Here is a 25,612-nt window from a genome sequence, read left to right as displayed (position 1 = left end):
GTGAAATGTTTCTGCTTGATGAGAATATTTTACATAAAATGTATGTATATATATATATATTTAGCGTGTTAAAGCAACGCTTAATTAACGCTGTTAATTTTTTAAATCGCACGTTTTTTGTTTTGTTTTGTTTTGGTTTTTTTTCTTGTCTCTCTTCCCTGCTGCAGCGGTGCGTCTGATGTAATCAGGAGAGAGCAGGTTTATTAAAATGAAGAGACGTTTTCTGTCTGGAACTTAAGAAAGAAGAAGAATCGACAATTATCTTTGTCAAAACTCCAGATGGTACATCTTGATTGTTGGATGGGAAACTGCTCCCAAAAGACAATGAGAAAATTTTTATTTGTTATTATTTTTTTGATAAATGTGGTTTTAATTTATGCAAGACAGCAAAAGTTAAGACATGTTTTCTGACTTTTACAAACGTAACACATAAATCGGGCCTTCTTCTGTCTCTAGTTCAGTGATAGAAATGGTTTTACTGAACTGTTATCAGAGATTCTGGACTTTCTGTGGATTTCACACGTTTATAGTTACATCTACAGACCTGGCTCTACACCTGGAAATGAGATTTTAACTCCTTAACTCCCGGTAGCAGAGGCTGCAGGTGCAGTCAAGCCAAGAATGAAATATTAGATAAATTATAGACCAGAAATCTGGATAATGAAGCAGTAAAGGTGCATGGATGAAGTTATTGTGCATATTGTGAATATTTCTCTCTCCTCACCATCTAGAAGCTGTGAGATTCTAATCCTGCTTTCTGTCTGTTCACCTGATGCTGATATTCATCACATATTGTTCCTTCTGTGTTTAGAAGGAAGCAGCTTCACAGCTTTAAATTCATCCTGCTGACTTTTTACCTTTTAGTTAGTAAATCCTGAACATTTCATCCTTCTTTCTTATTAATATTTGGTTTTATAAATATATATATAAAGAAATATTTCATCTGTTGCTGTTCAAAGAGAAAACTGCTGCTAAATCTGTTTATGTGTGTAGTGCAGGGGTCTGCAGCCTTTCCAATCCAAAATGTAATTATTTCCTCAGCCAGCTAAATAAAACTCGTTTAGAGCTGCAAATGTCACGGAACATTTTCAAAAAGGCAAGCTAATATATATTTTTAGTGAAGAGCCACCATAGTATATTTGTTATTTTTGAAGAACCGCATTTTTATTTCCATTTTTAGGTTCTAAAATAAAGAAAAAACATAAAACCTTTATAAAAAGAGGATAGACAGACTTTCTTCCAAGGGATGTAGATATTTGTGGAAAATGATGTAAAAAAATGTCCCTGGTTTCCAATCTAATGACAATATTTTAGCCACGTATTTAGAGACATTGTGGAAGGTCCAGAAAGACACTTGCAGCTCCAGAGTTACAGGTTGAAGACCCCTGATTTAGTGTTTGTAAACCAAAATTTACTGCATTTTTTTATATAAATGTAGGCCTTCTTTTAAAGGAAAGACAATTTTTTATAATATATATATATATATATAATATATAATCTTACCAGTTTTTTGTCTTTCTTTTTCAAGGGAGTGATGGTGCTGTTGCATTTTTTGCTCTTCATTCACTGCAAACATCTGTCGCTTGTCATGTTGTGGTTTGTTTTCAGAGACCATGGCATCTACTTTCTTCAAAAGACCTATTATCTCATCTACATTCATCATACTTCTTCTACATGTGTGGTATCGTTGTTCAACAAAACTGTGATTAGCTTTCAGGTCTGCAAGTGCCCTCTCACATGTTTCATCCGACTTATAAGTCAGGACTGTCATAACATAAGAAAGACATTCTTTCCCAAAAGTTCTTTCTAACCACTCGATTCCTGATCTGTAATGGATGCTGTGCTGGCCATTTGGTATCAGCAGGATAAAGGCATGAACTGCCTGATTTAATGGGATATTGGCAACATTTGGCAGACCAAGCATGTTAATGACACAGATTTGTCGACCACAAAGATCATACAGTTTGTTTGAAAACTGTTTCACATTTGTTTGCTCGCTATGATCAAGCAGGAAGTTCTCTGATCCAATCTCAATGGAGTTTTTGTCACCAGTTAACACAAGAGTGAATTCAGCCATCACTGAAAAAGATAATTGTGATAAAGCAATTAACTTAATATAATTTAAGTTTCAGTTAGCAGGGAAAAATACACAATATATAAATAATGTATAATATTCCAAAATATTACCTCTGTGACTGCGAGCTGCTGATGCAGATATGGTTTCATCCTCTCCATCTGTGTTTTTGTCATTCTTCCCTGAGAGCTGAGTGTTGAGAGGATCATTCACTGGATCACACTAAAAACAACATAAGATGTTAAAATACAGTCCTCGTCTCAGGTAGATTTATTAGAGACAGAAGGTATGGCCAAATTGTCCATTTTACTTAGTAACTTTCAAGAGTTAAATGACCTAGAACACATGTGTCAAACTCCGGTCCTTGAGGGCCGGTATCCTGCATGTTTCATTGTTGCCCTGATCTAACACACCTGAATAAAATCAAATGGATCCAACAGCTTTTTGTCAACTTCTTCATAATAACCCATTAATTTCAGTCAGGTGTGTTGGATGATGGAAACAATGAAAACTTGCAGGATACCGGCCCTCGAGGACCGGAGTTTGACACTCCTGACCTAGAAGTATCTAAGCAGCAGCCATAATAATCACTGTTTCAATACTCCAAATACTAAAGAAAGGAGCTCCAGTGTTTTCTTAGCCTAGGTAACACTGGCCCATCTCTTACTGAAGAAAGGGGATTGTCATGATCATGGTCTGTGTTTTGGTTTTTTGTCATGTTTAGTTCTGTCAGGATCATGGTTTATGTTTTTTGTTTTTTCATGTTTAGTTCAGTTTCCTGTTTTGTATCTTTCCCTTATGTGTTTTCTGTTCCTGGCTTGTTAGCTCACCTGTTTGATTACCCATTCACTTCACCTGCTCCTGATTACTACCTATGTATTTGTACCCTTTGGTTTTCAGTATCTTTGTCAGTTCCTTGTGGTTTAGTCCCTGCAGTGTGTGGTTTTTCTGTTGTTTCAGAAATCTGAAAATAAACCTTTTTGCCTCCATTGTTCTGCCTCCTGTCTCATCTGCCAGCATTTGGGTCCTCACCTCCACCACATATAATAGGGATACTTTCAATTCAAATTTCTTGCAGCAGCATCTTTTTAAGTGATGTTTGATTTACATTTATCCAGTTGTACAAATGATTTGTGTGGATAAATATGAGGACAGTGGCGTGAGTGTACTCATGTTTCACTTTTGTGCCTTTGTCTTTCGGTACTTAATTATGCACCTTGATGATAAATAAATAAATGATATTGTATCTTTAGATACTAACACAATATACGGCATCTTTGTAATACTCATAAAAAAGTATTAGCTGAAGCATCTAAAATACTGTTCAGAGAAAACAAATTACACATTTGCCAGTTAATTTCTACAGACCCACATCAAAGCTTAGTTTATATATAATGGGATTCTTGTTGAGGTGAGATTGTCTTTTCCCTAAATTCTTTCAAAAGGTCTCCTTCCTAATTTCCTTAACCTGTTAATATTTTCCATACAGGTAAAAGGAAAAGAACACAAGAAAATGTTATAACTATTTAACTATAAGTATAATGTTGAACCACATCAGAAGATGATTTATGAAATGAGAGCAAGATAAAACACCATCGCATGAAAATCTCTGTAAGTAAAAGTATATGAAAATCTTATAAATTTAAGCTTTATGAACATGATCTGTGTGGTGAAATTATGATTTAATGATATCTGGCACAAAGAAGAAAAATCCCACCTTACTGTCAGCTGTACTTTCCTCCAGCTGAACTGCATTGTCATGAAAGAGAGAATACAGGATCAGGATTGGAATTTTTTACAGAGAGCTCTTAAAATTCAAACACTTGTGTCAATGCCTCATTTTAATTCTTTCCTTGATGACCTAGAAATGCAGTCAATGGTATGTTGCTGTTTTTAACCAGGTTTCTGCACTGTATGAAATATATGAAATTGTCTGAAATGTGTGTGTTGGAGCCTCTTGGCCAGGACTCCCTTGAAAAAGAGACCTTTCGAGTCTCAATGGGACTTTCCTGGTTAAATAAAGGTTAAATAAAATAAAAAAACTTATGGAACAATCTCACCATCAAGTCATACTTCTTTCTAATGAAGTTTTATTTTCAAAAACTGAATTACCTTCATCATTTGTCTCAGAAGAAACAGTTTTGGTTTCAGACTCACCGTTCCCTCTTCTTGTTGGGTTGTCTTTGTTCTCCTCCATCTTATCTGCTCTTCATCTTTACAGCCACAAGATGAAGTTGATTATAAAAATGTTGTAATACTTCCTCACTAAAAACACAGATCATCATCCAAAGTGCTTTGTGGATAGTTGGAGGAATTCACATTTTTAAATGTGTCATTCTGTATACAGAATAATGGCAAAGTAACTCATAATCCATATTAAAATGGATTTATGTATTTTTGTCTGTCTGTGTTTTAAAGCTTCTCATACAAAATACAGCATGTGTAGGACATTCATTGTCCTATTTGTAATATCTACAACATGTTCAAATAAATTGGAAAGAAAAAATCTCCGTGTTTGTCCAAAAATAATTGCATGGTTTAAAGCACTTTCAAACGCCTATAGAGGAAATAGGAAAGTTACAGTTCACCAACTTATACTGACACGCCCAATTTAGGCTGTCAGACAGGGAAGTAAAAAATGTTTAAGGAGGAATAAAAATATTACAGAAGTGGAAAAAGTTGTGTGTATACAGTAAAATGATAAAACCAATCCAATCCAGATGTTTTGTTTCCATGCATGATGCAACATTTAAAATGTTTTCACTGAAAAATCACAGACATTCACAACAAGTGAACTGATTAATTTGTGAAGCAAATATGTATCTACATATTTTTAAAAATCACTTTAATCCAAATTACTACATGACTTCAAGTGAAAATTTAATTCAGAATACAAACTGCACAAACTCAGATTTTAAAGCAAAAACACTGCATGAACTCACCTTCTGCTGTTTGTTGTTTTATTTTCTTTTTCTTAAATTTTTATTGGCTCTGTCTGTCTGTGTAGGTCTCACTGCCTAGACCCAGATTCCCCAGGCCCTGTTAGTGACTGAATGTAACATCAGATCAGAGGCTTAATTGTTTATTTCAGAATACCTGCTCATAAACTCCTCCCATGTTCTGCAATAGGCTGTAAACTCTGCAGGTGCATGTTTTTATTTTTTTCAAAATGAGAAAAGTGAAAGAGAAAGAAAGGGAGCCCTGTTTGTCTCAAACCATGTAACTTAAAAGAAAACTATACCTTTTGTTTGTAGTGGAAAAATAACAGTTTACAGTCATGTAAAAAGAATTCCAGGGTTTTAGATTTCAGAATTTAATTTTTAGTCTTAAAATGTGGTAAACATAAAACTCAGTTGAACTACAGTACTTGACATATTATACCATATTTAACTTTGTATATATATATATATATATATATATATATATATATATATGTGTGTGTGTGTGTGTGTGTGTGTGTGTGTGTGTGTGTGTGTGTATGTGGTTCTTTATAGTGCTCTGCAGCAGAGCATCTCACAAACATCAAAATGTATAAGTTCTGCAAAGAGGACAACTAAATTCCTCAGATGATAATCTTTGTACTTTGTATTGAACTGGAATGATCTAATGGCATGCTGTGTTAAAAGATTTGCATCATATTTAGTTATTATAATCACTTATTAACCCTTACATATTGTTCATTTGTTGTGCTTTTGTATGATTCTGGTCAGTTTTGACCTGGGCTAAGATTTTACATCATAGTAAGTGTTTATACTAAATTTTAAACTACAGATCTCTTTAGAATGTATTTTGTCACATAGATAAATACATACTTAAATCTTTAGAAATGTGTCAGAGAGTAGGACGAGTGCATTTCTTAGGTTTTACAACACTTATTTTTGGAGGAAAACATCTTCTATTACACATATCACATCAATTTTAGATTTTTTAAGACACGGAAACTCTTAAAAAATATTCTACTTAATTTAATATAGGTATGAACTTTCTAAAACTCTTAGAATTTGCATTATAACCATCTTTAGCCATTGCAGTCATTAAACACTGTCTTCACTGCTTTAATTAGAAATCATAATTATTAAATCTTTTCTTTCTTTCTTGGCTGTATTGGTGTTTATTTTACATTTAGTGCACAGAAAAGGGGGTCAGAGAGGGGACTAGACATGCAGCAAAGGGCTTCAGGTTGGACCAACACCTTGTCGAAGAGCTGTAGCCTCCATACATGAGGTGGTTGCTCACCCAGAAATGTTTAACACCACAGCATTATTATTATTATCAATATTAACATAGCTATAGCTCAGAAGGAAGAGCAGTCCTCTTCCACCTGGAAGGTAGCGGATCGATTCCTGGTTTCCACTGACTACATGTCAAAGTGGCCTTGGGCAAGACAGTTAACCCCACATTGCTCCCAATGTGCCTATCCTATCAGGGTGTGAATGTATGTGTGAATGTAATATGTAGTGTAAAGCGCTTTGAGGGGTTAAACTGACTTGAAAAGTGCTGTATAAATACAAGTCCATTTATCATATCTCACTTAAACATTCTGTACAGCAGAATAAAGTGTAGATAATGGATGGATATGTCTCTCGACAACATGGAGAACAATATATAGAAGTACATACTGTACATGCTGCATTTACTAACCCTTGGACATCTGATTATTACCCAAGGGAAGGTGTGTTTACAATGGCTTGCAGGAAAAATGTGCAAATTTTAAACATAGTCCTAAAAGATGATTAATCATGATTAATTAATTTGTAAGCTGTGATTTGATAAAAACTTTTAATCATTTGACAGTCTTAATATATACATAGGCATTTATATATCTTTTTACACACACATACACACACACACACACATACGCGCGCGTGTGTGTGTGTGTATATATATACATAAAAAATATTGCTTTCCATCTCTTATATTTTCTGTTTTTGTTTATAATATTTTTGCATCTTTTTTCTCTGTCTGCCATTTATGCTGCTGTAACACTGAAATTTCCCAGTCTGGAATTAATAAAGTACGTCTGATTCTGACACTGAAACAGTACGGCAACGACCACATGGTCAGAGCAGGCAGATCTCCCGATGCAGAGAACCCCTGAAAAACATATTCTGGAAAAACACTGGAGTGGAACAAATGAATAAGTAAAACAAAGCTTAAAATAATCTAAAAACTGTAACAACACATAGAACCAACATGTTTAAACTATTTAAAAGTTTATAGAAACTATGAACTTGTATAAATAGACAAATAAAAGCAGAATTAAAATAAGTGAATAAATAAAATACTAAATTTTATAACTAAGTAAAAGGTAAAGATGATTTAATAAATTAAATAAAAATTAGTTAGAAGCTAAATAAAAAAAGGTGGGTCTTCAGCCTACTTCTAAAACCATTAACAGTCTCTGCAGCCCAGAGGCCCTCAGTCAGGCTGTTCCATAGACAAGAACCATCATGATGGAACAAGGCCTCGCTGTATGTTTCAGTTCTTATGTATGTAGTCTGTAGTTCAGATAAATAAGAAGGCCCAAGACCATTAACACATTTATAAACAACTAAAAGAACATAATTAATCCTGAAATGTACGGGGAGCCACTGCAGCGATTTTAAAACTGCTGTGATGTGTTTCCTCTGGTTCTCGTCAGAACTCGTGCCGCTGAATTTAGAAGTTACTTGCTTGTGTCTGTTCCTGAAAATAATCTAAACATTTGTGTCTGTCTGGTAAAATATCTTTCACCCTCAGCAGTATAAGGTACATATTAAACTACTATAAAATGTTATCTCCTGTTTAACTATTATATGAGCTGTTTTTGTCGACTACATTGAGCAACTTTAACATCCTGTTAGTCCAAAGGTTTGAGAGAAACAGGTCTTAACCACTTTATCTTTAATAAAACTGAGTGATGGGGCTCATTGCAGAGCTATATAAATAATAATTTCTGTCTACAGTGTTGAAGTAGGCTGTTGTAAATGTGTGACCTTTGTCTTGTGGCTGTAAAGTTGAAGAGCTGATAAGATGGAGAAAAAAAAAACACGCTGCAGCAGGAGGAGAATCTGAAGCCAAATCTGTTCCCTCTGAGAAATTTAAAGGTTTGTTTGCATTTCTGAAAGACAAACAAATAAACAAACCAAAAACAAACAATCAAATAAAAATCCTTCATCACTAATAAATTAGTCAAAGCTTCATTTCATATATTTTCTGCTTACTTTTTGACCCTGCAGTTCCAGCGGAGGAGAATGAAACTGATACTAAGGTAAAATAAAATGTTTTCCTTATATCGTTACATCAGTTTTACAACAGACAGTACTTTAATTTATCTTATTATGACCTTTTACAACATGCATGCTAATTACTGAACTTTAATACTTCCCCCCTTGTACGCAGTAGATCTGTTATGCTGAATTAGTACTGAAGCAGGTTTTCAACCAGGCTCCAGCTTAAAAACTTTCTCAAAATCTATAATTTAATTAGGTTTAAATAACAAAAATGACTCAGAAAATATTATTTTTCTTAGTGTCATCCAGGTAAGGATCCTAACACTCAAAGAAGAGTGATAAAAACACAGAAAGGGAGAATTAAACCAATTCTGGATCATAGGGAAGCAATGACAAAGGTAATATTTTAGCATGGCATAGATTAAACAGTAAAGAAAATGGATGGATGGTTATAAGATAATTGTGTTTATTAGACAAGATGTCAGTTGTATATTTTCATAAACTGAATAAAATTGTTATGAAATTGACATTTTAACAACTCGTGTTTTTTTCTTGTAGTCGACAAATCTGTGTCATTAACATGCTTGGTCTGCCAAATGTTGACAAAATCCCATTAAATCAGGCAGTTTTTGCTTTTATCCTGCTGATACCAAATGGCCAGCACAGCAGCCATTACAGATCAGGAATAGAGTGGTTAGAAAGAACTTTTGGGAAAGAATGTCTTTCTTATGTTATGACAGTCCTGACTCATTAGTCAGATGAAAAATATAAGAGTGCTCTTGCAGACCTGAAAGCTAATCACAGTTTTGTTGAACAAACATACCACACATGTACAAGAAGTATGATGGATTTAGATGAGATAATAGGTCTTTTGAAGAAAGTAGATGCCATGGTCTCTAAAAACAACCAACAAATGTTCAATGGACAGATGATTGAAGGGAATGAACAACAGAAAATGCAGGACCACAAATCCCAAAAAGAAGAAACAATCACAAAAGGTATGATGTTAATGAGACGTTTATTCACTTTCTAATAAAAGAAAAAGTGTGTGTGGGGTTGAAAAGCTTTACTATGATTTTATTGTCTAAATTTAAACTGAGAGATGGAGACTGCAGCTGAAATCGAGCAGAAGGTAATGTACAAAAATAATTTATTTATTTATCTTTTTATTTGTAAAAGTGAATGAGTTTTTTGGGAGTTACAGGTTTTAAAACTAAAACTTGGAGCACAACTTTATTTTTAAAGCAAAGTAAATTGTCTTTCACATAATTTAAGCTCCATATTGAATTAAAATTAAATAAGGTAAACATAGACTCTGCAAAGTGTGTGTTCATTTTAAATAATCTGATGGTGACAAGACTTTTTTAAATACAAAGGTGAGAAGTTCAGCAGTCTGAAATGTTTTTCATTTCTGATCATTTGTATCAGATGTAGTCAGTAAAATAAAACCAGAATTAGTTATTGGGCTTGAAACTGTAAAGAGTCTTAATTCCCAGGATTCAAGAGGATCACGTGAAATTCATCCATTTCTTAGGTGATCAACCAAAATGTGATGTTGAAGACTCAGGGAAGAATGATGAGGATACAGCGGAACAACCTAAAAATAAAGCCTGGATCATGTGAACCAAAGAGAGACAGGTAACAATTTATAAAAGAATTTTGTTGAAATGTAACACATAACTGTAAGAAAAATTACTATTATATGCGATTCATAATACTTTCTACCAATCACTCTGTTTTAAGTATTAAGATTTAGGTTTATGCTCGAGTCTGAAGAAATAGAAAGTCAAGGCCATGGACGAGATGAAAGGACGTGATTGTACTAGAAGGAGACCGGACACTAACCTACCCATGCTTCCTACTGTTCATGTCTTATCCTTAATGGAAAATGCTGAAACCTGAGACTTGTGTAATTCTGAAGTGTTTGATGATCGAGAGAAGGACTTCATGAACCTCCCGCTATGATGTCTTGTTTTGTGTGAAAGAATTTCAGTGGTGTTTTAAAAAGACATTTTTGTCTTTAAACAGAGTGAAATTTAACAGTAATCCTTCAGATAAATAGATACTGGTTCAAGGGTGCAGGTTAAAAACAACATTAAGAAAAAACATTAAAACATTTAAAACAAACAAAACATTCAATTTACAAAAAAAATGTTAAGATGAGTTTTGCCTATTTAACATTATTCAGAATAGTTATGGCAGAGGGAATGCAGTATTTTTGTAGATGTTTTTCCAGGCCAGTGGGACTTTTTAACGTCTCCCTGAAGGTAACAACTGAAAGCAGGTGTAAGTGGGTAGGAGGAGTCCTCTGTGATCATGTTGGCTTTCCTGGTCACAGACCGTCTGTACAGTTCAGAAAGAGCTGTTTGGGAGGACTTGATTATTTTACTGGCCTGATTGATTGCATGGTTGAGTTTTGTTTTGTGTTTGATAGCGAGGTGGCTGAACCAGGAGGTAATATTGAAGACACAGAAATCCCTAAGTTTCCTGAGCAGGTGGAGACGCTGCTGGGCTTTTTTATGGACTGTATCAGCGTGTTGTTTGATGGACAGACAGCTGTAAGTTTCAGTTCCTAGATATTTAAAACATGTAACCTGAACAGAGGTGATGGAAAGTTGTCTCTGTCCCCACAGCAGAGCTCCTTGGTCTCGGCAATATTGAGCTCCAGATACATGTCAGAGAAGGTTTGGACCAAACTGCTGACTGTCTGCTGGTACTCAGACAGAGCCTGGGTGTCAGTCAGGTGGGCCACCAGGACCATGTCATCTGCGTACTTAAAAGTTGTGTTCCTTCTCCGCTACAGGTGATGTTGTTGGTGTAGGCAGAGAACATGAGACAAAACGCAGCCCTGGGGCAGTCCTGTGCTTAAACTGATGGTCAAAATTTAAAACCATTAAAAAGAACCTGTTGAGTCCTATCCTTTAAAAAGTTCCTACTCCATAAAATCAATGTGGGGTGGACCTGCAGGTCAGAGAGGCAGTGCAGAAGAGTGTCTGTGTGGACGGTGTTAAAAGCAGAAGAGAAGTCCATGAATAAAATCCTAGTGTGTGGATGTACAGAATCCAGTTGCTTGGTGACACAGTCTAAAAGTGTGAGACTTGCATCCTCTACACCACGTTTTTCCCTGTAGGCAAACTGAAATGGATCAATTTTGTCCGACAGCGTATTTGAAAGCTGATGACACACAACTCTCTCCATGCATTTGCACAAGACAGATGTGAGTGTCACGACTGAAGTGAGGACCCAAGGAAAAGAGCAAAACGACAGGAATGCAGGGAGTACTTTATTGTGTAACTAAAGATGGCAGGCGGGATGGGTTCTGTGTCGGGCGAGGTGGGGAGGGGGCAGGCAACTGTGGTTTCCAGGCAGGGTGCTTAAGAGAGAGCACAGGAACTTTAGACACAAGCAAATGACCTTAGACATGACCTTGCGGCCGGTATACCACAAGATGTAGCAATGATCCAGCGAAGACTGAAGATCAGACTGAAGTTTATATGCAGGTGGAGTGATGAGCCTGATTCCTTCCAGCTGCACAGTCTTAATCACCAGATCCGCCTCTTGTCCATACAAGGGAAGAAGGGAGGAGGAAGCACCAACGTGGGGAACCCCATGACAGTGAGGGCAACTGGCCGGTAATCCTTCAGGTCCTTCGGGTGGGGCTTTTTAGGCACTGGAATAATAATGGACTTCTTCCACTGGATGGGGACTGAGCCAGAAACCAGAAGGTGCTGGAATAGCCTGGTGAGGACTCCACATAGCTGAGTGGAGGAGTCCTTGAGCACCCTGCCTCTCAGCCTGTCAAGGCCAGAGGCCTTGTGTGGGTTCACCTTACGTAGAATGGAGGCCACCACCTGTTCATCAACTGTAATGGTTTGGTAAGAGGGGCTATGGGTCCAGGTGGTTTGTTGTGTTCTGGCTGAAATGGGTGAAAAACTTGTTGAAGTGCTGAGCAAAGAAGGCAGGATCTGGGTGGTTGAATATTGTGGGTTTGGGGTCTCTGTCCATCAAAATGTTCAACCCCTGCCAAGCCTCTCTCACATTACCAGATGTTAATTTCTGCACTACTGTGTTCTTATACTTTGTTTTAGCCTCCCTGGCCTTCCTTCTGAACCCTTTTTCCAGTTTCCGCACCCTCACCTTGTCACCTTCTAAAAAAAGCCTTTTTCTTCTGAACAAGGCAGGTTTTTGTGTCTTTTGAAATCAATTTTTTCATTATCTCTTGCTCAGTGATAGCTGGGATAGACTCCATCAGCCCTGCATTTGGATGGATAGCTGAATGAATGTATGTATGTATGTATGTATGTATGTATGTTTGGATGGATGGATGAATGGTATTACTTTGCTAATACATTTCCAATAGAGAAATATGAACACCAGAGATGGCCAGGTTGAAAGATTTTATTTCTTGTTAACATGCTTGAGTCAGAGGACTTTTTTGTCGTTAATATAATTTTTGTTTTGTTTATTCAATTTTCCAGAGGAAACTTGTTAAATGACAGTAACATAAACATTATATGCTGCCTTTTTTTTATTTTATTTTTGGTTAAGTGTTCTAATAGTCAATTCGTTAATAAGATATGAACAAACCATTTTCCAAAAGCTACTGGAACATAGACAAAAAAATAAAACTAGGATGTTTTGTGTGTGTGTAAGTACAGCTGAAGTAGTTTTTGATATATAGCATGATACAATAATTCATTTATAGAAAAAGGGGTTTAAAGATTTGGATTGTGGGATGACAAACCTGACAGTTCCTGCTTATTTTTGACTAAATTAAAGAGTAAATAAATGAGTAAATATAAAGTTTGAAATACATTTTAAAGTGACCAAACCAGGTAAAGACCATTAATACTGTTAGTAAGTGGACACAGTACATTTTCAGGTAATGATGAATTAAGGGGCAACACTACAGGTAGGAGTAAAAGTCCTACTAACAGACGGCACCAATAAAAATCTCAAGTAAAACAGCTTTTTCTAATGCAAATTTGTAGATTTGTCATTAGATATTTAAATGATGTAAACACAGTCTTTGTTTTACATTATGAACAAAGGAGCACAGCAGGCCAGCATGCCATCATTACTTCACAAACTTTGTAAGTAATATGTGATCAATGTTTTTGTTTGTGTTCTTACTTTGAATGAGACTATTGTTATTTCCTTTAAAGATATTTTCGTTGATAACACGTTTATGTGGCCAAGTTACAAAGGAACAAAGGGAAACTTTTACAGATGATGAGCTGTTGTGTTTCTTCTGCTTATATCAGAAAATGATTAAACTGTTTTGTGTTTAAAAACAGCTAAAAATAAAAACACACAACAGTAACATTTTAAAGCCAAAAACCATGTAAGACGTTTTCTTTGGTTATGCTGAATAAAATTACTTTTTTTTTTTGTACAAGTATCTTCAGAATTTCCTCTGCGAGCGAACAATGAAAATAGGTCAGACTTTAAAGGATTAAATATCCACTGGGCGGCGCTCCTGCTGGAGATCCAATCAGATCATTCTGCTTACACCTGTCTCCACCTCCTGATTTGCATTCAGTGCAATTAGTGACAGTTTAGATCTTCAGCTATTAACTAGTAAGCATTTATGTTGTATTCAAATAACTAGTAAGAACAAACCATGCTTTAACTAGTTCACTAATAAACATGTTGGACCTCTCTAGTTGACTAGTAATGTTAGATTTTTCTTTCACTTCTGTAACAAGTAGTCAGTTTGGATTTTACTAGTTAACAAGTAAGCATTTTTGTCACAACAAATAACTAGTAAGACTAAATAGGCTTTATCTAGTTAACTAGTGAGCATTTTAACATCTACTAGTTGACAAGTTAGCACTTGTGCCTTGGAAAAATAGTTAGTTAGTACAAGTAAGCTAAATTTTGCTTGATCTATGCATGTTAGTTTTTGTATCTCACTAGTTAACAAGTATGGCGTGCATCAAAATGGCAACTACGTAGTTTTTAAAGGTACTTGTATAGAGCTTTGTTTCACTAGCGAAGCTTCACTTGTAACTAGTTGAACAAATTGTTACTAGTTGGATTTTGAGTTCCACTAGTCTATTAAAAATGCCTATAAAATGTGAGCACATGTTAACAAGTTTGTGCATAATGCAAACTAGTGAAGGAAACTAGTGATGTCCAATATCAAGGAAATGGAATAAATGCTTAAACGGCTTGCCATACTGTGTGTCCAGTCTGAATTTGTCATTCTTCCTCGACTTGAAGGGCAGTTTCACAATGGAGACTTCTGTAAAGGGTCTCCAACAGACAACAATGGTGTCCTTCACAAAAGGAACAAGGATGAGCAGCAACGGCGACTCTTCGGCTTTTTTACAAAGGCCACAAAACACCATATGCCTTTCCAGATGAGGAGGAGGGGATCGGGGTCTTGCTCGGGGGTGCCCGGGGTGGGGCCCGCGGGCCAGGTTTGGCCCGCCTGGCTGTTTGGTTTGGCCCGCCACCTCAAACTCATTCTTCGATGTTCCAATTGTTCCAATTTCATCTGACCAATCAGCACGCAGCATCTGTTCCAACTTTGTTAAAAAAACGGAGAGCAGGCTGCCCAATCAAACGGCTCCATTTGTTCCAATTTCAAGTATCAAACTTTTGCTCCTCCAATCACGAAGCCGGATTTGTTCCAATTTCTCTCAGTGACCCGCCCACCCCGCTAGCGGCACTTTGCCTAACTCGCTCACATCGGACAGTGTGTAAGTACCGTTTCATTCATTTATTAATGTTTTTTAATTATTTAACATTTTATCACACGAACATCTGGCAGGTATAACTGCAGCTTCTTCATTAGCGGTGATTTATTACCGTCATGGCGTCAAATGGTGAGTTACTTTCGCCAAAGTTAGCAGATCAACTACTTTAAACTTTGTCAATTTTCACGTCATTTCTTGCAAACATTAAATGAATTTTTCCAAGTTTTATGGTTAACAACTGGTTTTATTCGGGTTTTATACGCCCCGGCTTTTTGGTAGCAGTGATTTATTAACGTGACGGCGTAAAACGGCGAGTTGCGTTCGCTAAAGTTATGTTATCAACGAATTAACACTCGGGCAGTCTTTAAGTGCCATGTTTGCAAACATTTAATAACTTTTCACACGGTGTAAATCCCCGTTTTATTAAGGTTTTATAACACACCGGCCTCCTGTTCCGAGCGCCGAGGTTTGCACGTCGTAACGTCAATTTAACACCGTGGAATGAATGAATGAATGAATGAAGGAATGAATGAATGAAAACACAGGCTGTCGCGGCTTCGTGATAAACAACCGAGTGTCATCCTGTTTTTCATTTCTTTTAATTCACTCCTGTGACGGAATAGACAGGTTTTGCATGACGTCATCATAATCATATGATCAATATGAGGCTGCAACGTTGATGAATGTGACATAATCAGCTGCTCAGCTATCTCATGACTGCTAAAGATGGAGGAACATCTGGAAAGATTAAATGTGGTGAATGAGTTCTGTTTGAGGTGTACAGCATCAGGTTTTTAGCCAACCTGACTGTGTTGTTCTCTCCTCTGATTTACAGACTGCACGGACGTTTTATTAAAGAGTAAGTGTCATTGTACTACAGCTTTCATGTCATTACAGCTCCACACACCTCCTGTTCTGACTTGTTTCTTCCACTGACTCCTTTTCTCTGTTCAGATGGAGCATCCAACTTTTAAAAGGCTGAATAACGGGACCCTCATGCTCAAGGCCTCTACTGAGGCCCAAGCACGCCTCAGTAGAGGCAAAACTAAGGCTGCGGTGAGGGCCAAGACACCGGAGGAGGTGGAGGAAGAAGCCAGAGCCCACGTCGTCAGAGAGGGTGGCGATGTCACCAACGCCACCCTCGTCCTGAGCCGGTGGAGGGTCCAGTTTGGCCGGTACCAGGGCCAGACCTTCCACTGGCTTCTGGAAAACGACGTGGGCTACTGCGTGAATCTGGTAGCCACCCACCAGAAGGAGCGAGAGAGGACGGGGTCTCAGTCCCCACTGATGGCCAACAAGGCAGAATCTGCCAGCCTCGGTTGTTTGTTATCTTCAGTCTGATGGTTTTAACGCTACTCTGTGTGTGTTTGCAGGACGCCCTCACCCGCTACTCCTCAGCCTACGCTGACTTTGTGGAGGCAGTCAGGTTCCACCGGGCGTTTGAGGAGGCGAGGGTGAAGGCTCTCCAGCCTGGTCAGGAGGGACAGGCCCTTGTTGGCTTCGGAGATTTTAAATTTGAGACCCTGCAGAGCCTGTATGAGTCAAAGGAGCCCGAGAAGATCCGGTTAGTTTTTACTGTGAAACAGAATAAATCTGTGAGCTGACTGCATGATGCTTCAGCTGATGCTGATTAAACAGCTGCTGCAAGGATCACATCTCACATTCTCTCTCACTTACACAGATTTGTCAACTACCTGCGGAGGAAGGCCCCAGCTCCAGGGACGCAGATGGAGAACGCTGTCCGCTATGTTATGGGCAGAGACAGACGGCGGGCTGCTGCATCCACCAGCAGCAGCAGCAGCAGCAGCATCACAGCCACCAGTGCCGCCACCTTTGCTACCAGCACAGCGTCTGTCTCTGCCTCCAGCCAGGCTCGCAGGGCCTCTCAGTAGGTTTCCAGCTCTGATGTTGGTGTCCTCACATGTCCCTTCATTACACTGCTTCACTGAGCGCGATGTCACATTTCAGACTTGCAGCTTTTGTTTCTGGACGGCGTTCTCTGTCTGCGGTGGAAATGCAGGCTAAAGTCCGGCAGCTGGTGGGCTCTAAACCTGCATTTCCAGGTGAGGGGAAACTCATGATAAATGAAGAGTGTGCCTTCATCCTTGATGACGAGCTTATTTCAGGTTTGTTTGTTTTCCAGCCTCCCTCAGACCAGCTCTTCCCTCCAGAACACCTGAGGAACCGACAGACGAAGAGCTGGTCCAGGCTGTAGTTGACATCGAGGGCTGTAAGTAACAGTGATGTTCATCATCTGTTGTCACTGACAGAAACGTTTATATTGATGTTGACTCTTTTGGTTTTTGTCTACCGTAGAAATATAGGAAACAAAACGGAGACGCTGCAGTAAGTTTGGTTCAATTAAAACTTGCTTGTCTTCATGGGCTGAAAATCACTGGGTGCTGAGTCGCTGCTGCTCACCTGCCAAATCATAACTAACACAGTGCTTTGTAGTTACACTTTGTAGTTACACACCTTTCTCCATCCCTGCTTTCTCCACTTAATCACCCGACTCCCTCCCCAGATTCCAGCATCCCTCCGTCTAGTGCAGAATAACCTTTTTTTCCATCACATCATCCTCTGCTTGCTTCATCTCTGGAACACCATCCTCATTTAGCTTGTAGTGAATGCTGAATTCCTTCATGTCATTAAAATATTTCTACTCTGTTTCAGCCTCTGCCGTACAGGCTCCTCCTCTCCCGCTCCACACTGCTCCACCTCCTCCGCCTCCTGCAGCCGCCTCCTCCACCTCTGTCGCTGGTGTCTCTGCTGTGATGGGCGAGCCCACAGATGAGGAACTCCTGGAGGCCGTTCCTCAGAACCCCGCCCCTCAGCAGCCTCCAGAGATCCTCATCGAGGTTCGTACAGCAGAGGCACCAGATTCATCCCAACCCCAGTCAGCCACGCCACCACCGCCAGCTGCACCAAGGCAGCCCGCAGCGAGGGAGGAGCTGCCTGGCCCCGCCTTCCTCCATCCCCCTCCACCTGCTGGCAGTGCTGAGGTGAGTTTTCTGTTCCCGTTTCCTCTAATCTCAGCCGTACGATTGCAGACATTAACGCTGCTGTGCGTGCTCTCTCTCCAGCTGCTGCCAGAGTCCTGGAGGGCAGCTCTCACTGCAGAGCAGCAGGACTGGATCGGCCGGGTGCTGTTCACCAGGGACAGCTCGGGGAGACCTCGGCTCATCACCAGCGAGCTCACTCTCTGGTGGTACCCTCCCCAGCCCCGGCCGATCTACAGTCAGCCTCCCGCGTCCCCCGACCCCTTCTTTGCATGTCGGCTGTTCCTGTGGATGCCCCACAGGATCTGGCGCCTGCAGCTGACATGCCCCCAGCCTTTGTGCAACGGGTCCATGACAAAGGCCGGGCTGTACAGGACCATCCGGAGGGTCCTGGACATTGACGGCTGGTATCTCATGGCCACTGAGTACCTAGAGTGCCGTCAGTGTAAGAAGAAGGTCGGAGGGTGGTCACAGGGCATCATAAGGCAGCTGCCCCCCACCTACTGCTGCCAGTTTCCAGCTGTACTCACGTACAAGTAAGGGCCGCTGCTGCAGCATTTTATTGTTTTTTTGTGCAGGTGAACATGTGGTTGAGGCTGGTGTCTCTGTCCCTGCAGGCTGTCCTGTGACCAGAGGGTGGTTGCGCAGCTGAGGTCTCGCACTCTCGGCAACAGTGCCAACCGGCTGTGCAACACCCTGCGGGAGCTGCACTTGGACTCCTGGATGCGGAGAGCGATCCAGTACCTCGGCATCTGCGAGCAGTTCCTGGCCTTGAGGGGGCAGTTTCCACCACCACCTCAGATGCCCCCCGTACCGTCCCCCGTCTGGCTGCTGACCGTCTACAGCTACGACGTGCTGACGCGGCTGGACGAGTACAAGGCCAGGATCACGTCCACCTTCGGGTCCATCTTGAAGATGGACTCCACCAAGAAGGTTTGCGCACTCAATCGCTGTGTGACGTTTTCTTAACGCTACTTAGGAACGTACTCACACTGGAATCTCTGTCCAGGTGACGAAGAAGCTCGCAGGTGCCGCCTCAGACACGGCCGCCTGGGTGACCAACGTGGGAAACCAGTACGGGCAGGTCCTCATCAGCGTCCTCACCTGCTCTGAGGGCTCCGGGGGCCTGTCCAGGATGGCGGCCGGACTGATGAGGCGGTACCGACTTGCCGGGGTACCTGCCCCCCAGCTCATTTATGTGGACCGTGACTGCTGCAACCGGAACGGCGTGTCGAAGACGGCTGCCTTGTTTCCGGTACGAATTACTGTCCGCTTGTTGCATCGTGGTGCTCCACACAACATTGACTGTAAACCAGAATGAAAAGCAGTCTGGAGACATCAGAGAAAATTTTATTCAAGTGATAATAAAAAAAAAAATAAAAAAAATAACACACTTCGTCACTGTGATTTGTCTGTTGCAGGAGTGGGGTCAGCTCGTAGTGAGGCTCGACATCTGGCACCTGATGCGGCGTTTCGCGTCAGGTGTCACCACGGAGAGCCACGAGCTGTACCCCATCTTCATGAGGCAGCTGTCTCACTGCGTCTTTGAGGTGGATGCCGGAGATGCACGCCGTCTCGCCGAGGCTAAGCGGTCCGAGCTGGAGGGCAAGCACGGGATGGTCGGCCTGACGGACGCCGAGGTGATCCAGCGGATCTCCAGGGAGGAGTGGAGGCTCCACTGCAGACGGAGCCGAATGGAGCCGAGGAGATGGCGCTCCTCATCCAGGACCTCCTCGACACCTTCGGCGGACCAGCAGGACGCGACACCCTGGACGTCCCGTTGCTTGATGCTCTCCGCATCCAGGACATCTGGAGCACGCAGAGGCGCCACCTCAGCTGCATTAAGGACCCACCGGGGGTGCGGCTTTACACCGAAATCGGCAGGCTGACCAAAGGCGGGGTCAGCCTGCCGATCTACCGCTGCGCGAGGGGCTCCACATCTCTGGAGTCCTTCCACCTCCACCTCAACCGGTTCATCCCAGGTAAATTTCAGATTTTTCTGTGTCAGCTACACATTGTCTGAACGGTTTGTGGCAAATTGCTTTTAACTGGAGGAAATAAATGTGTCTTCAGGGACGTCGGCCAGCGCGAAACATTTCCAGGCGTTCCTGGTTGATGGACTGGTGAGGTGAAACGAAGACCGCGCAGCAGCTGCTGCACCTCCGGTTGCAGATGAGGGACAGGTGACGCCTCTGCACTCCTACAGTGGCCACCTCAAGCACGCCCTTAACCTGAAGAGCCAAAGGGTGCTTGGCCTTCAGATGGTTAGGGATTTCACAAAGCCTGCTGCGTACACAGGTAGAAGATTTGAAAGAATGTGTATTTAATTATTTGGGAGAAAGCGGAAAGGCTGAACTTGTGCTGTGTCTCAGGGGAGCTCATCGGGGTGGAGTACCTGTACCAGCAGACGGGTTGCGTGCTTGAGGATGTCAGCTTGGACCCTGACACTCCGGACGAGGCTGCTGCTGTCACCGCGCTGGAGGAGGTGGACGAGGGTATAGAGGAAGACGTGGAGGACCCCACCATCTTTGGGCCAGCTACCCTCTCCACCCGTGCAGCAGCTCGGTCAGGTGATCCAGCTGACGCACCCAGGTCTGAGCCATCCGGTCCGGCCGCCCCTACCCGACATGCCTCTGCTGAGGCTCCTGGAAGCCCGACTCCTGCTTCCCATCATTCCTCAGACTCTGAGGTAAACATTGACACAGCTGACATATTTCATCCTTTTTTTTTTCTTTTCTTCTTTTTCATTTTAAACAACATTGAACAACCTTTTTTTTTTGTTTGTTTTTTTATTGCTAATTTTCTCCTCCATTTCTTCTCAGGAGGAGGTCCAGGGTCCTGATGGCCAGCCAGGATACCAGCACGTCCTGAAGCTGGCCAAGGCCCTGGTGGAGGTCAGGAGCCTTCAGGGTCTGCCAGACAGCAGGGTAGACAGGCTCATCGCCCTCTGGCAGGCGTTGCCAGAGGGCGATAAACAGCGAGTCGTCTACCCTGCCAGACACCAGGAGAGGCAGACCAAGGGGCGGTTCAAGGCAGCCAAGGGGAAGAACACCTCCTGTCCTGGGAAGGAGAGTCTCCAACGGTGAGACTTGTTTCATACAGTCCTTCCCTCTGACCCTATCTGGCACCTGTCATCACCATCCTCTCCTCCACCTTCTTCTAGCTGCCTGCTCGGACAGACCTCGGGCCCTGCAAACTGGCCAGATGCAAGTCGTCTGGTGGAGGCCATTTGCAGCCAGCTCTGCCGTCTGCATCCCGGGGCCACGCGCACGGGAGGGACCCTGAAGACTCGGTGGTCCCTCATCCTGGCGGACTACGTGGCCATAAGAGAGGTGGTGCTGGCGAGCCCGAGGCTGATGGCTCAGACCAACATTCAGCTGTTTGAGTTGAACCAGCGGACTCTGTCGCAATGGTGAGTGCAGACATGAAGCCGTTACCATGGTGATATCTGTAATCTGATACATGTTGCACTGGAAGCTCAGAACACTAAAGTCAGCTTTTGTTCTTTTCATCAGGTTCACAGGGAGACAGAGGAAGTGGGGGAGGGCCGTTTTGGAGCAGGGATCTGGCGTCGTCCCTGCTCCAGCCATCGCCAGCGAGCCCCTACCCGCTGCAACAGGGCTGTCCTCGGTTCAGGTGGGACAAGGACAGCCCTTTCACTTTGACATCCCTGAGGAGGAGCCAGGTCCATCCTCCAGGGGTCTGTCTCCTCCTCCTCCTCCACCTCATTCTGCTGCTGTGTTGGCACTTCCTCCCTCCCTCACTCCTCTCCTGGCTCAAGATAATCGGGCTGCGCCGCCTCCTCTTCCGGTACCCAGGACCACAGCCTACAGGAAGAGGAAGGCGGCGGCAGCGGCAGCTGCAGGAGAGGAGCCTCCACCTGGAGCCAGACCCCGCCAGCAGCCGCTGCAGTACACCTGCAGAAAGTGTGGCCAGCCAAAGAGGCTGGACACTGGCCACACTCGAATTGCTGGTGTGGCGTACTGCGCGGCTGTTGGTGGAAAGACTGTGGACGAGTGGAGGGAGGAAATGAGGAAAAAAAAGGACTAAAAAGGACTAAAAAAAAGGACAAAAAGTATACTACATATATATATATATGTAGATTTATATATGTAGATTATATATGAAGAGATATGTTTTATATATTTTATATATGTTTTTCATTTTTCATTTATGTACCAATGTTTATTTGATATATTATATCATATTTTATATTTATTTTATTTGATATTTACATTTTATTTATTGAATTTTTATTACTATTTAGATTTTTTTTTTTTAATAAATCTTGTCAAGTTGCATAATTTCCCCTGTTCTTTGTAAAATCTTTATATGGTGTACTAAAAATGACTCAAACAATGAGCCATTATTGTTTCTATCAAGCATCCAGATACAAGATTAACAAAACCAAGATAAACAAGAAGAACTTGATCAAATAGAGAATACAGCTTTTATTTAATCAACAAAAACAGCAGCAAACAGAAATGCTAAAAAAAAGATGTTGTGATTGAATCATTCCACAAGGGAATTAATGGTCAACTTGGAAGACTTGGAAGAATTTTTATGATTTATGATTTACAGATTTTCAGATTTAAGACAGATTAAGGGTCATGAAGTGCAGATCGCATAACTGTGGTGGGTTTCTTTTTCTGCACATATCACTCATGCGAACAGCACCTGAGTTCCAGGTTCCTTGTTCCTGAACACACATGGGTTCCAGGTAACTTATTCCTGGACACTCCTGAGTTCCAGGTACCTTGTTCCTGAACACTCCTGAGTTCCAGATAACTTGCTCCTGAGATCAGGTACCTTGTTCCTGAACACTCCTGAGTTCCAGGTACCTTGTTCCTGTACACTCCTGAGTTCCTGGACAGTCCTGAGTTCCAGGTACCTTGTTCCTGAACACTCCTGAGTTCCAGGTACCTTGTTCCTGGACACTCCTGAGTTCCAGGTAACTTGTTCCTGAACCAGATGTTCCAGGTGAAGCGTGCTGGTGTAGTTTTCACTTCATCGGCGCACTGTACTGGCATCTGAGGACTCGCTTGTTTCTCTGTCCCGTGCGGGACGCGAACCTGCGACCTCCTGCACCGCGCCAGGCCTCCTCCCCCGCCCCCACAGAGAAGAATGAGCAGGTTCCTTTGCGCCAATTAGATATCAAAGTTCTTCCTTTTATGTCATTCTTGAAAGAGCAACCATAATACACAGTTTATGAAAGCTCAACCCGCCCTAGTTGGTAAACTCAGTTTACCTGACTACTATATATAGGGCTGTATAGGACTATACCCCTCATTCATGGTGCTGCTATTCATATCAAAGATCACCCATGAGCCTTTGCATATGTAATGTTAAATTTGTGGGCTGAACCATAAACATGGAGCGCTATCGCAGTGGCATACAGACAAGAAGCATTTTAACACTGCATGGGAGAAATATTTTTTTTACAGATGTTAATTCTAAGGCAGTCTGTCTTATTTCTAATCAGTCTGTGGCTATACAAAAAGAGTACAATATAAGTCGTCATTATGACACAAAATATGCAGCATTTTCCAAGTTCGAAGGAGAGGCGCAAAAGAAGAAGTCCAGTGAGCTGCTAGCTAAACTCCGTTCACAGCAAAGTGCCCTTGCACGGCCCTCAGCTCAAGGACGCCCCCAAGTGGACACCCCAGAAAATACTGTATTTTAACTTTTATTTTTATTTTTTTAACTATTAACACGGCACAGCATACTTTGTTTATATTTGAATGTCAAACTATTTCAAAAGCTAATTAAAAAAGTAAATAAAAAGTATTTTAATCAGGCACACAGAGGGCACCTCACATCTAGGGTCCTACTGAAAGGGCCTTAGAGCGAGGACACAGAAGCGGGAATATCAAAGAGCAATGTTGCCACTGGTAATAGAATGGACTCTAACAATCTGCTCTACAAAAGGCTTGTCAGTAAATATATGATAAAACCACAAGTACTTCAGTTTAATGGTTTTCTGCCAGCTGTCAGTGGGGTTTAAATAATTACAGGGATGATGGCTAGCGCTAACATCTGGATGTAGATGACCTGGAATGAATGGCAATATAGTTACCGTTACATGCGCTAATGCTACGAAGCTAACGTTAGCCAATGTTCAGCAAATCAAGCCATTCATAAATGGTTTGTTTGCACAGGTTAGGTAGTTAACATTATAAACCTTATCTTCGTTAGATGAAGAACATTTCTGACAACCTTGTCAACTTGTCTTTAATGATAGTTAACGTTAGCTGTCTGAATGCCACTGCCCAGGCAGCTAACATTATACAGAATTTGCTATAATAGCGTCATGATTTAATTAGTCACTGTGTGCTAACGTTATGTCATTTTGCAGAGAATAAAGAGAAAGTCTTCCAAAGATATTGTCTCTTTCTTCTCTAAGAGACAGAAAGTTACCGGAGAGCAGCACAGGGCAAATACTAGACAGGCAGAGAAAGAATCAGAGACAGAGAATGACACTGTTGCTACACCTGAAGGCAACTTAAGCCAACCGCTAATGTTTCCCTGACGTCTGCGGACGTCAGTTTTACTAGACTTATTTCACAGAACAATATCACAGAGTTGATGAAATCCTAGACCTTTTCTTGGAGTATAACATTACCGTCCTTGTGCTTCTTCCACAACTGTTATTTGTTTATTACTCCAGCTTTAGCTATAGTGTAATGTTGAGAGTGTAGTGCTGTGTTGACAAGAATTTCTCCTCTGGGGATGAATAGTAATAGTTAAAAATGATATCCTGATGTTGTAATCTGGGGGCTTTGGTAACACTCGGAGACTAAATCATCTTATAGAAACAGCAGGCTCTGTTTATTTGCATATGATGATCAATATCTTTTACAGTAGAGGGCTCAGAACAGCTGGATCCCGACCAGTCCAAGCCTCCAGGTAGTGGACCTGCTCATGGACCACCAGGTGAGGATGATGTTTTCCTGGTGATAGAATTGATGTTTAGCAGATCAGTTCTGAAAGAAGGTCTTGTCATTATACTTTTTTATAATAATGACAGCTTTTCTCTGTTGTTCTAGACATGTCCCAGTCACGAGCAGATGGACCAACACAGCCATTTCTAAAGGTTTACCCTTGGACCGTGTACAACGACAGGAGACAGGGCTTCAACGACAAGTGGTTCTCCATTCATAGGTGGCTGGATTATAATAATTTCCACGTTTACTGCTTGTTGGTCACACAGATCCCTGAGTGAGTGAGTGAGTGAGTGAGTGAGTGAGTGAGTGAGTGAGTGAGTGAGTGAGTGAGTGAGTGAGTTGAGTGAATTTTTACCCTCTCTTTGCCATTTTGCCCCTGTAATTTTGTCTTTGGTCACAAATATTGATGAAATAAACACGTGAGAATGTAAATAAATGCAAATTGATAATAAATGTGCAATCTAATGGAGAGAAGAGTCAGTGTGCTGATGTTCATTAAGGTTGCTTGAGCAGGTCAACGCTGTAGTCGCCATATACATTGAGAGGAACAAGTCTGTTCAGATATGCCCAAAATGTCCCTCCCAATATGCCATTATGGGATAATATAATATTATTATATTACCCTGTATGGCATGCCCCCAGACCCCCTAGCTGAATTTGGTCCCCCACCCACACAACC

General features: G+C 41.5%; 2 protein-coding genes across 2 annotated transcripts; both read left to right on the top strand.

Annotated features, from left to right (window-relative positions):
- The first annotated feature begins 15,980 nt into the window (after window positions 1–15,980).
- LOC121648648 lies at window positions 15,981–20,121 on the top strand. The gene is made up of 11 exons (XM_041998895.1): window positions 15,981–16,554; window positions 16,672–16,878; window positions 16,959–17,053; window positions 17,134–17,220; window positions 17,664–17,992; window positions 18,074–18,525; window positions 18,607–18,922; window positions 18,999–19,244; window positions 19,411–19,749; window positions 19,794–19,971; window positions 20,063–20,121. The coding sequence occupies exons 1-11, from the start codon at window positions 16,331–16,333 to the stop codon at window positions 20,119–20,121; spliced, it is 2,532 nt and encodes an 843-aa protein (XP_041854829.1). The 5' UTR covers window positions 15,981–16,330.
- Window positions 19,691–22,039, top strand: LOC121648640. The gene is made up of 7 exons (XM_041998882.1): window positions 19,691–19,971; window positions 20,063–20,287; window positions 20,362–20,678; window positions 20,812–21,071; window positions 21,153–21,401; window positions 21,505–21,689; window positions 21,771–22,039. The coding sequence occupies exons 2-7, from the start codon at window positions 20,251–20,253 to the stop codon at window positions 22,037–22,039; spliced, it is 1,317 nt and encodes a 438-aa protein (XP_041854816.1). The 5' UTR covers window positions 19,691–19,971; window positions 20,063–20,250.
- The last annotated feature ends 3,573 nt before the right edge of the window (window positions 22,040–25,612 follow it).

Source organism: Melanotaenia boesemani, chromosome 2 (genome assembly GCF_017639745.1).
Source record: "Melanotaenia boesemani isolate fMelBoe1 chromosome 2, fMelBoe1.pri, whole genome shotgun sequence".
Lineage (NCBI taxonomy): Eukaryota > Metazoa > Chordata > Actinopteri > Atheriniformes > Melanotaeniidae > Melanotaenia > Melanotaenia boesemani.
This window is presented reverse-complemented; position numbering and strand designations above follow the sequence as displayed.

What these genes read in the sequence shown, in the direction of transcription:
- LOC121648648 (XM_041998895.1), top strand. Translation starts at nt 16,331, where the DNA reads ATGGTTTTAACGCTACTCTGTGTGTGTTTGCAGGACGCCCTCACCCGC. An exon ending in AAGGAGCCCGAGAAGATCCG is followed by an intron (nt 16,555 to 16,671) that starts GTTAGTTTTTAC and finishes TCACTTACACAG; the next exon opens with ATTTGTCAACTACCTGCGGA. An exon ending in TGTAGTTGACATCGAGGGCT is followed by an intron (nt 17,221 to 17,663) that starts GTAAGTAACAGT and finishes ACTCTGTTTCAG; the next exon opens with CCTCTGCCGTACAGGCTCCT.
- LOC121648640 (XM_041998882.1), top strand. Translation starts at nt 20,251, where the DNA reads ATGGTTAGGGATTTCACAAAGCCTGCTGCGTACACAG. An exon ending in AAAGCCTGCTGCGTACACAG is followed by an intron (nt 20,288 to 20,361) that starts GTAGAAGATTTG and finishes GCTGTGTCTCAG; the next exon opens with GGGAGCTCATCGGGGTGGAG. An exon ending in GGGAAGGAGAGTCTCCAACG is followed by an intron (nt 21,072 to 21,152) that starts GTGAGACTTGTT and finishes ACCTTCTTCTAG; the next exon opens with CTGCCTGCTCGGACAGACCT.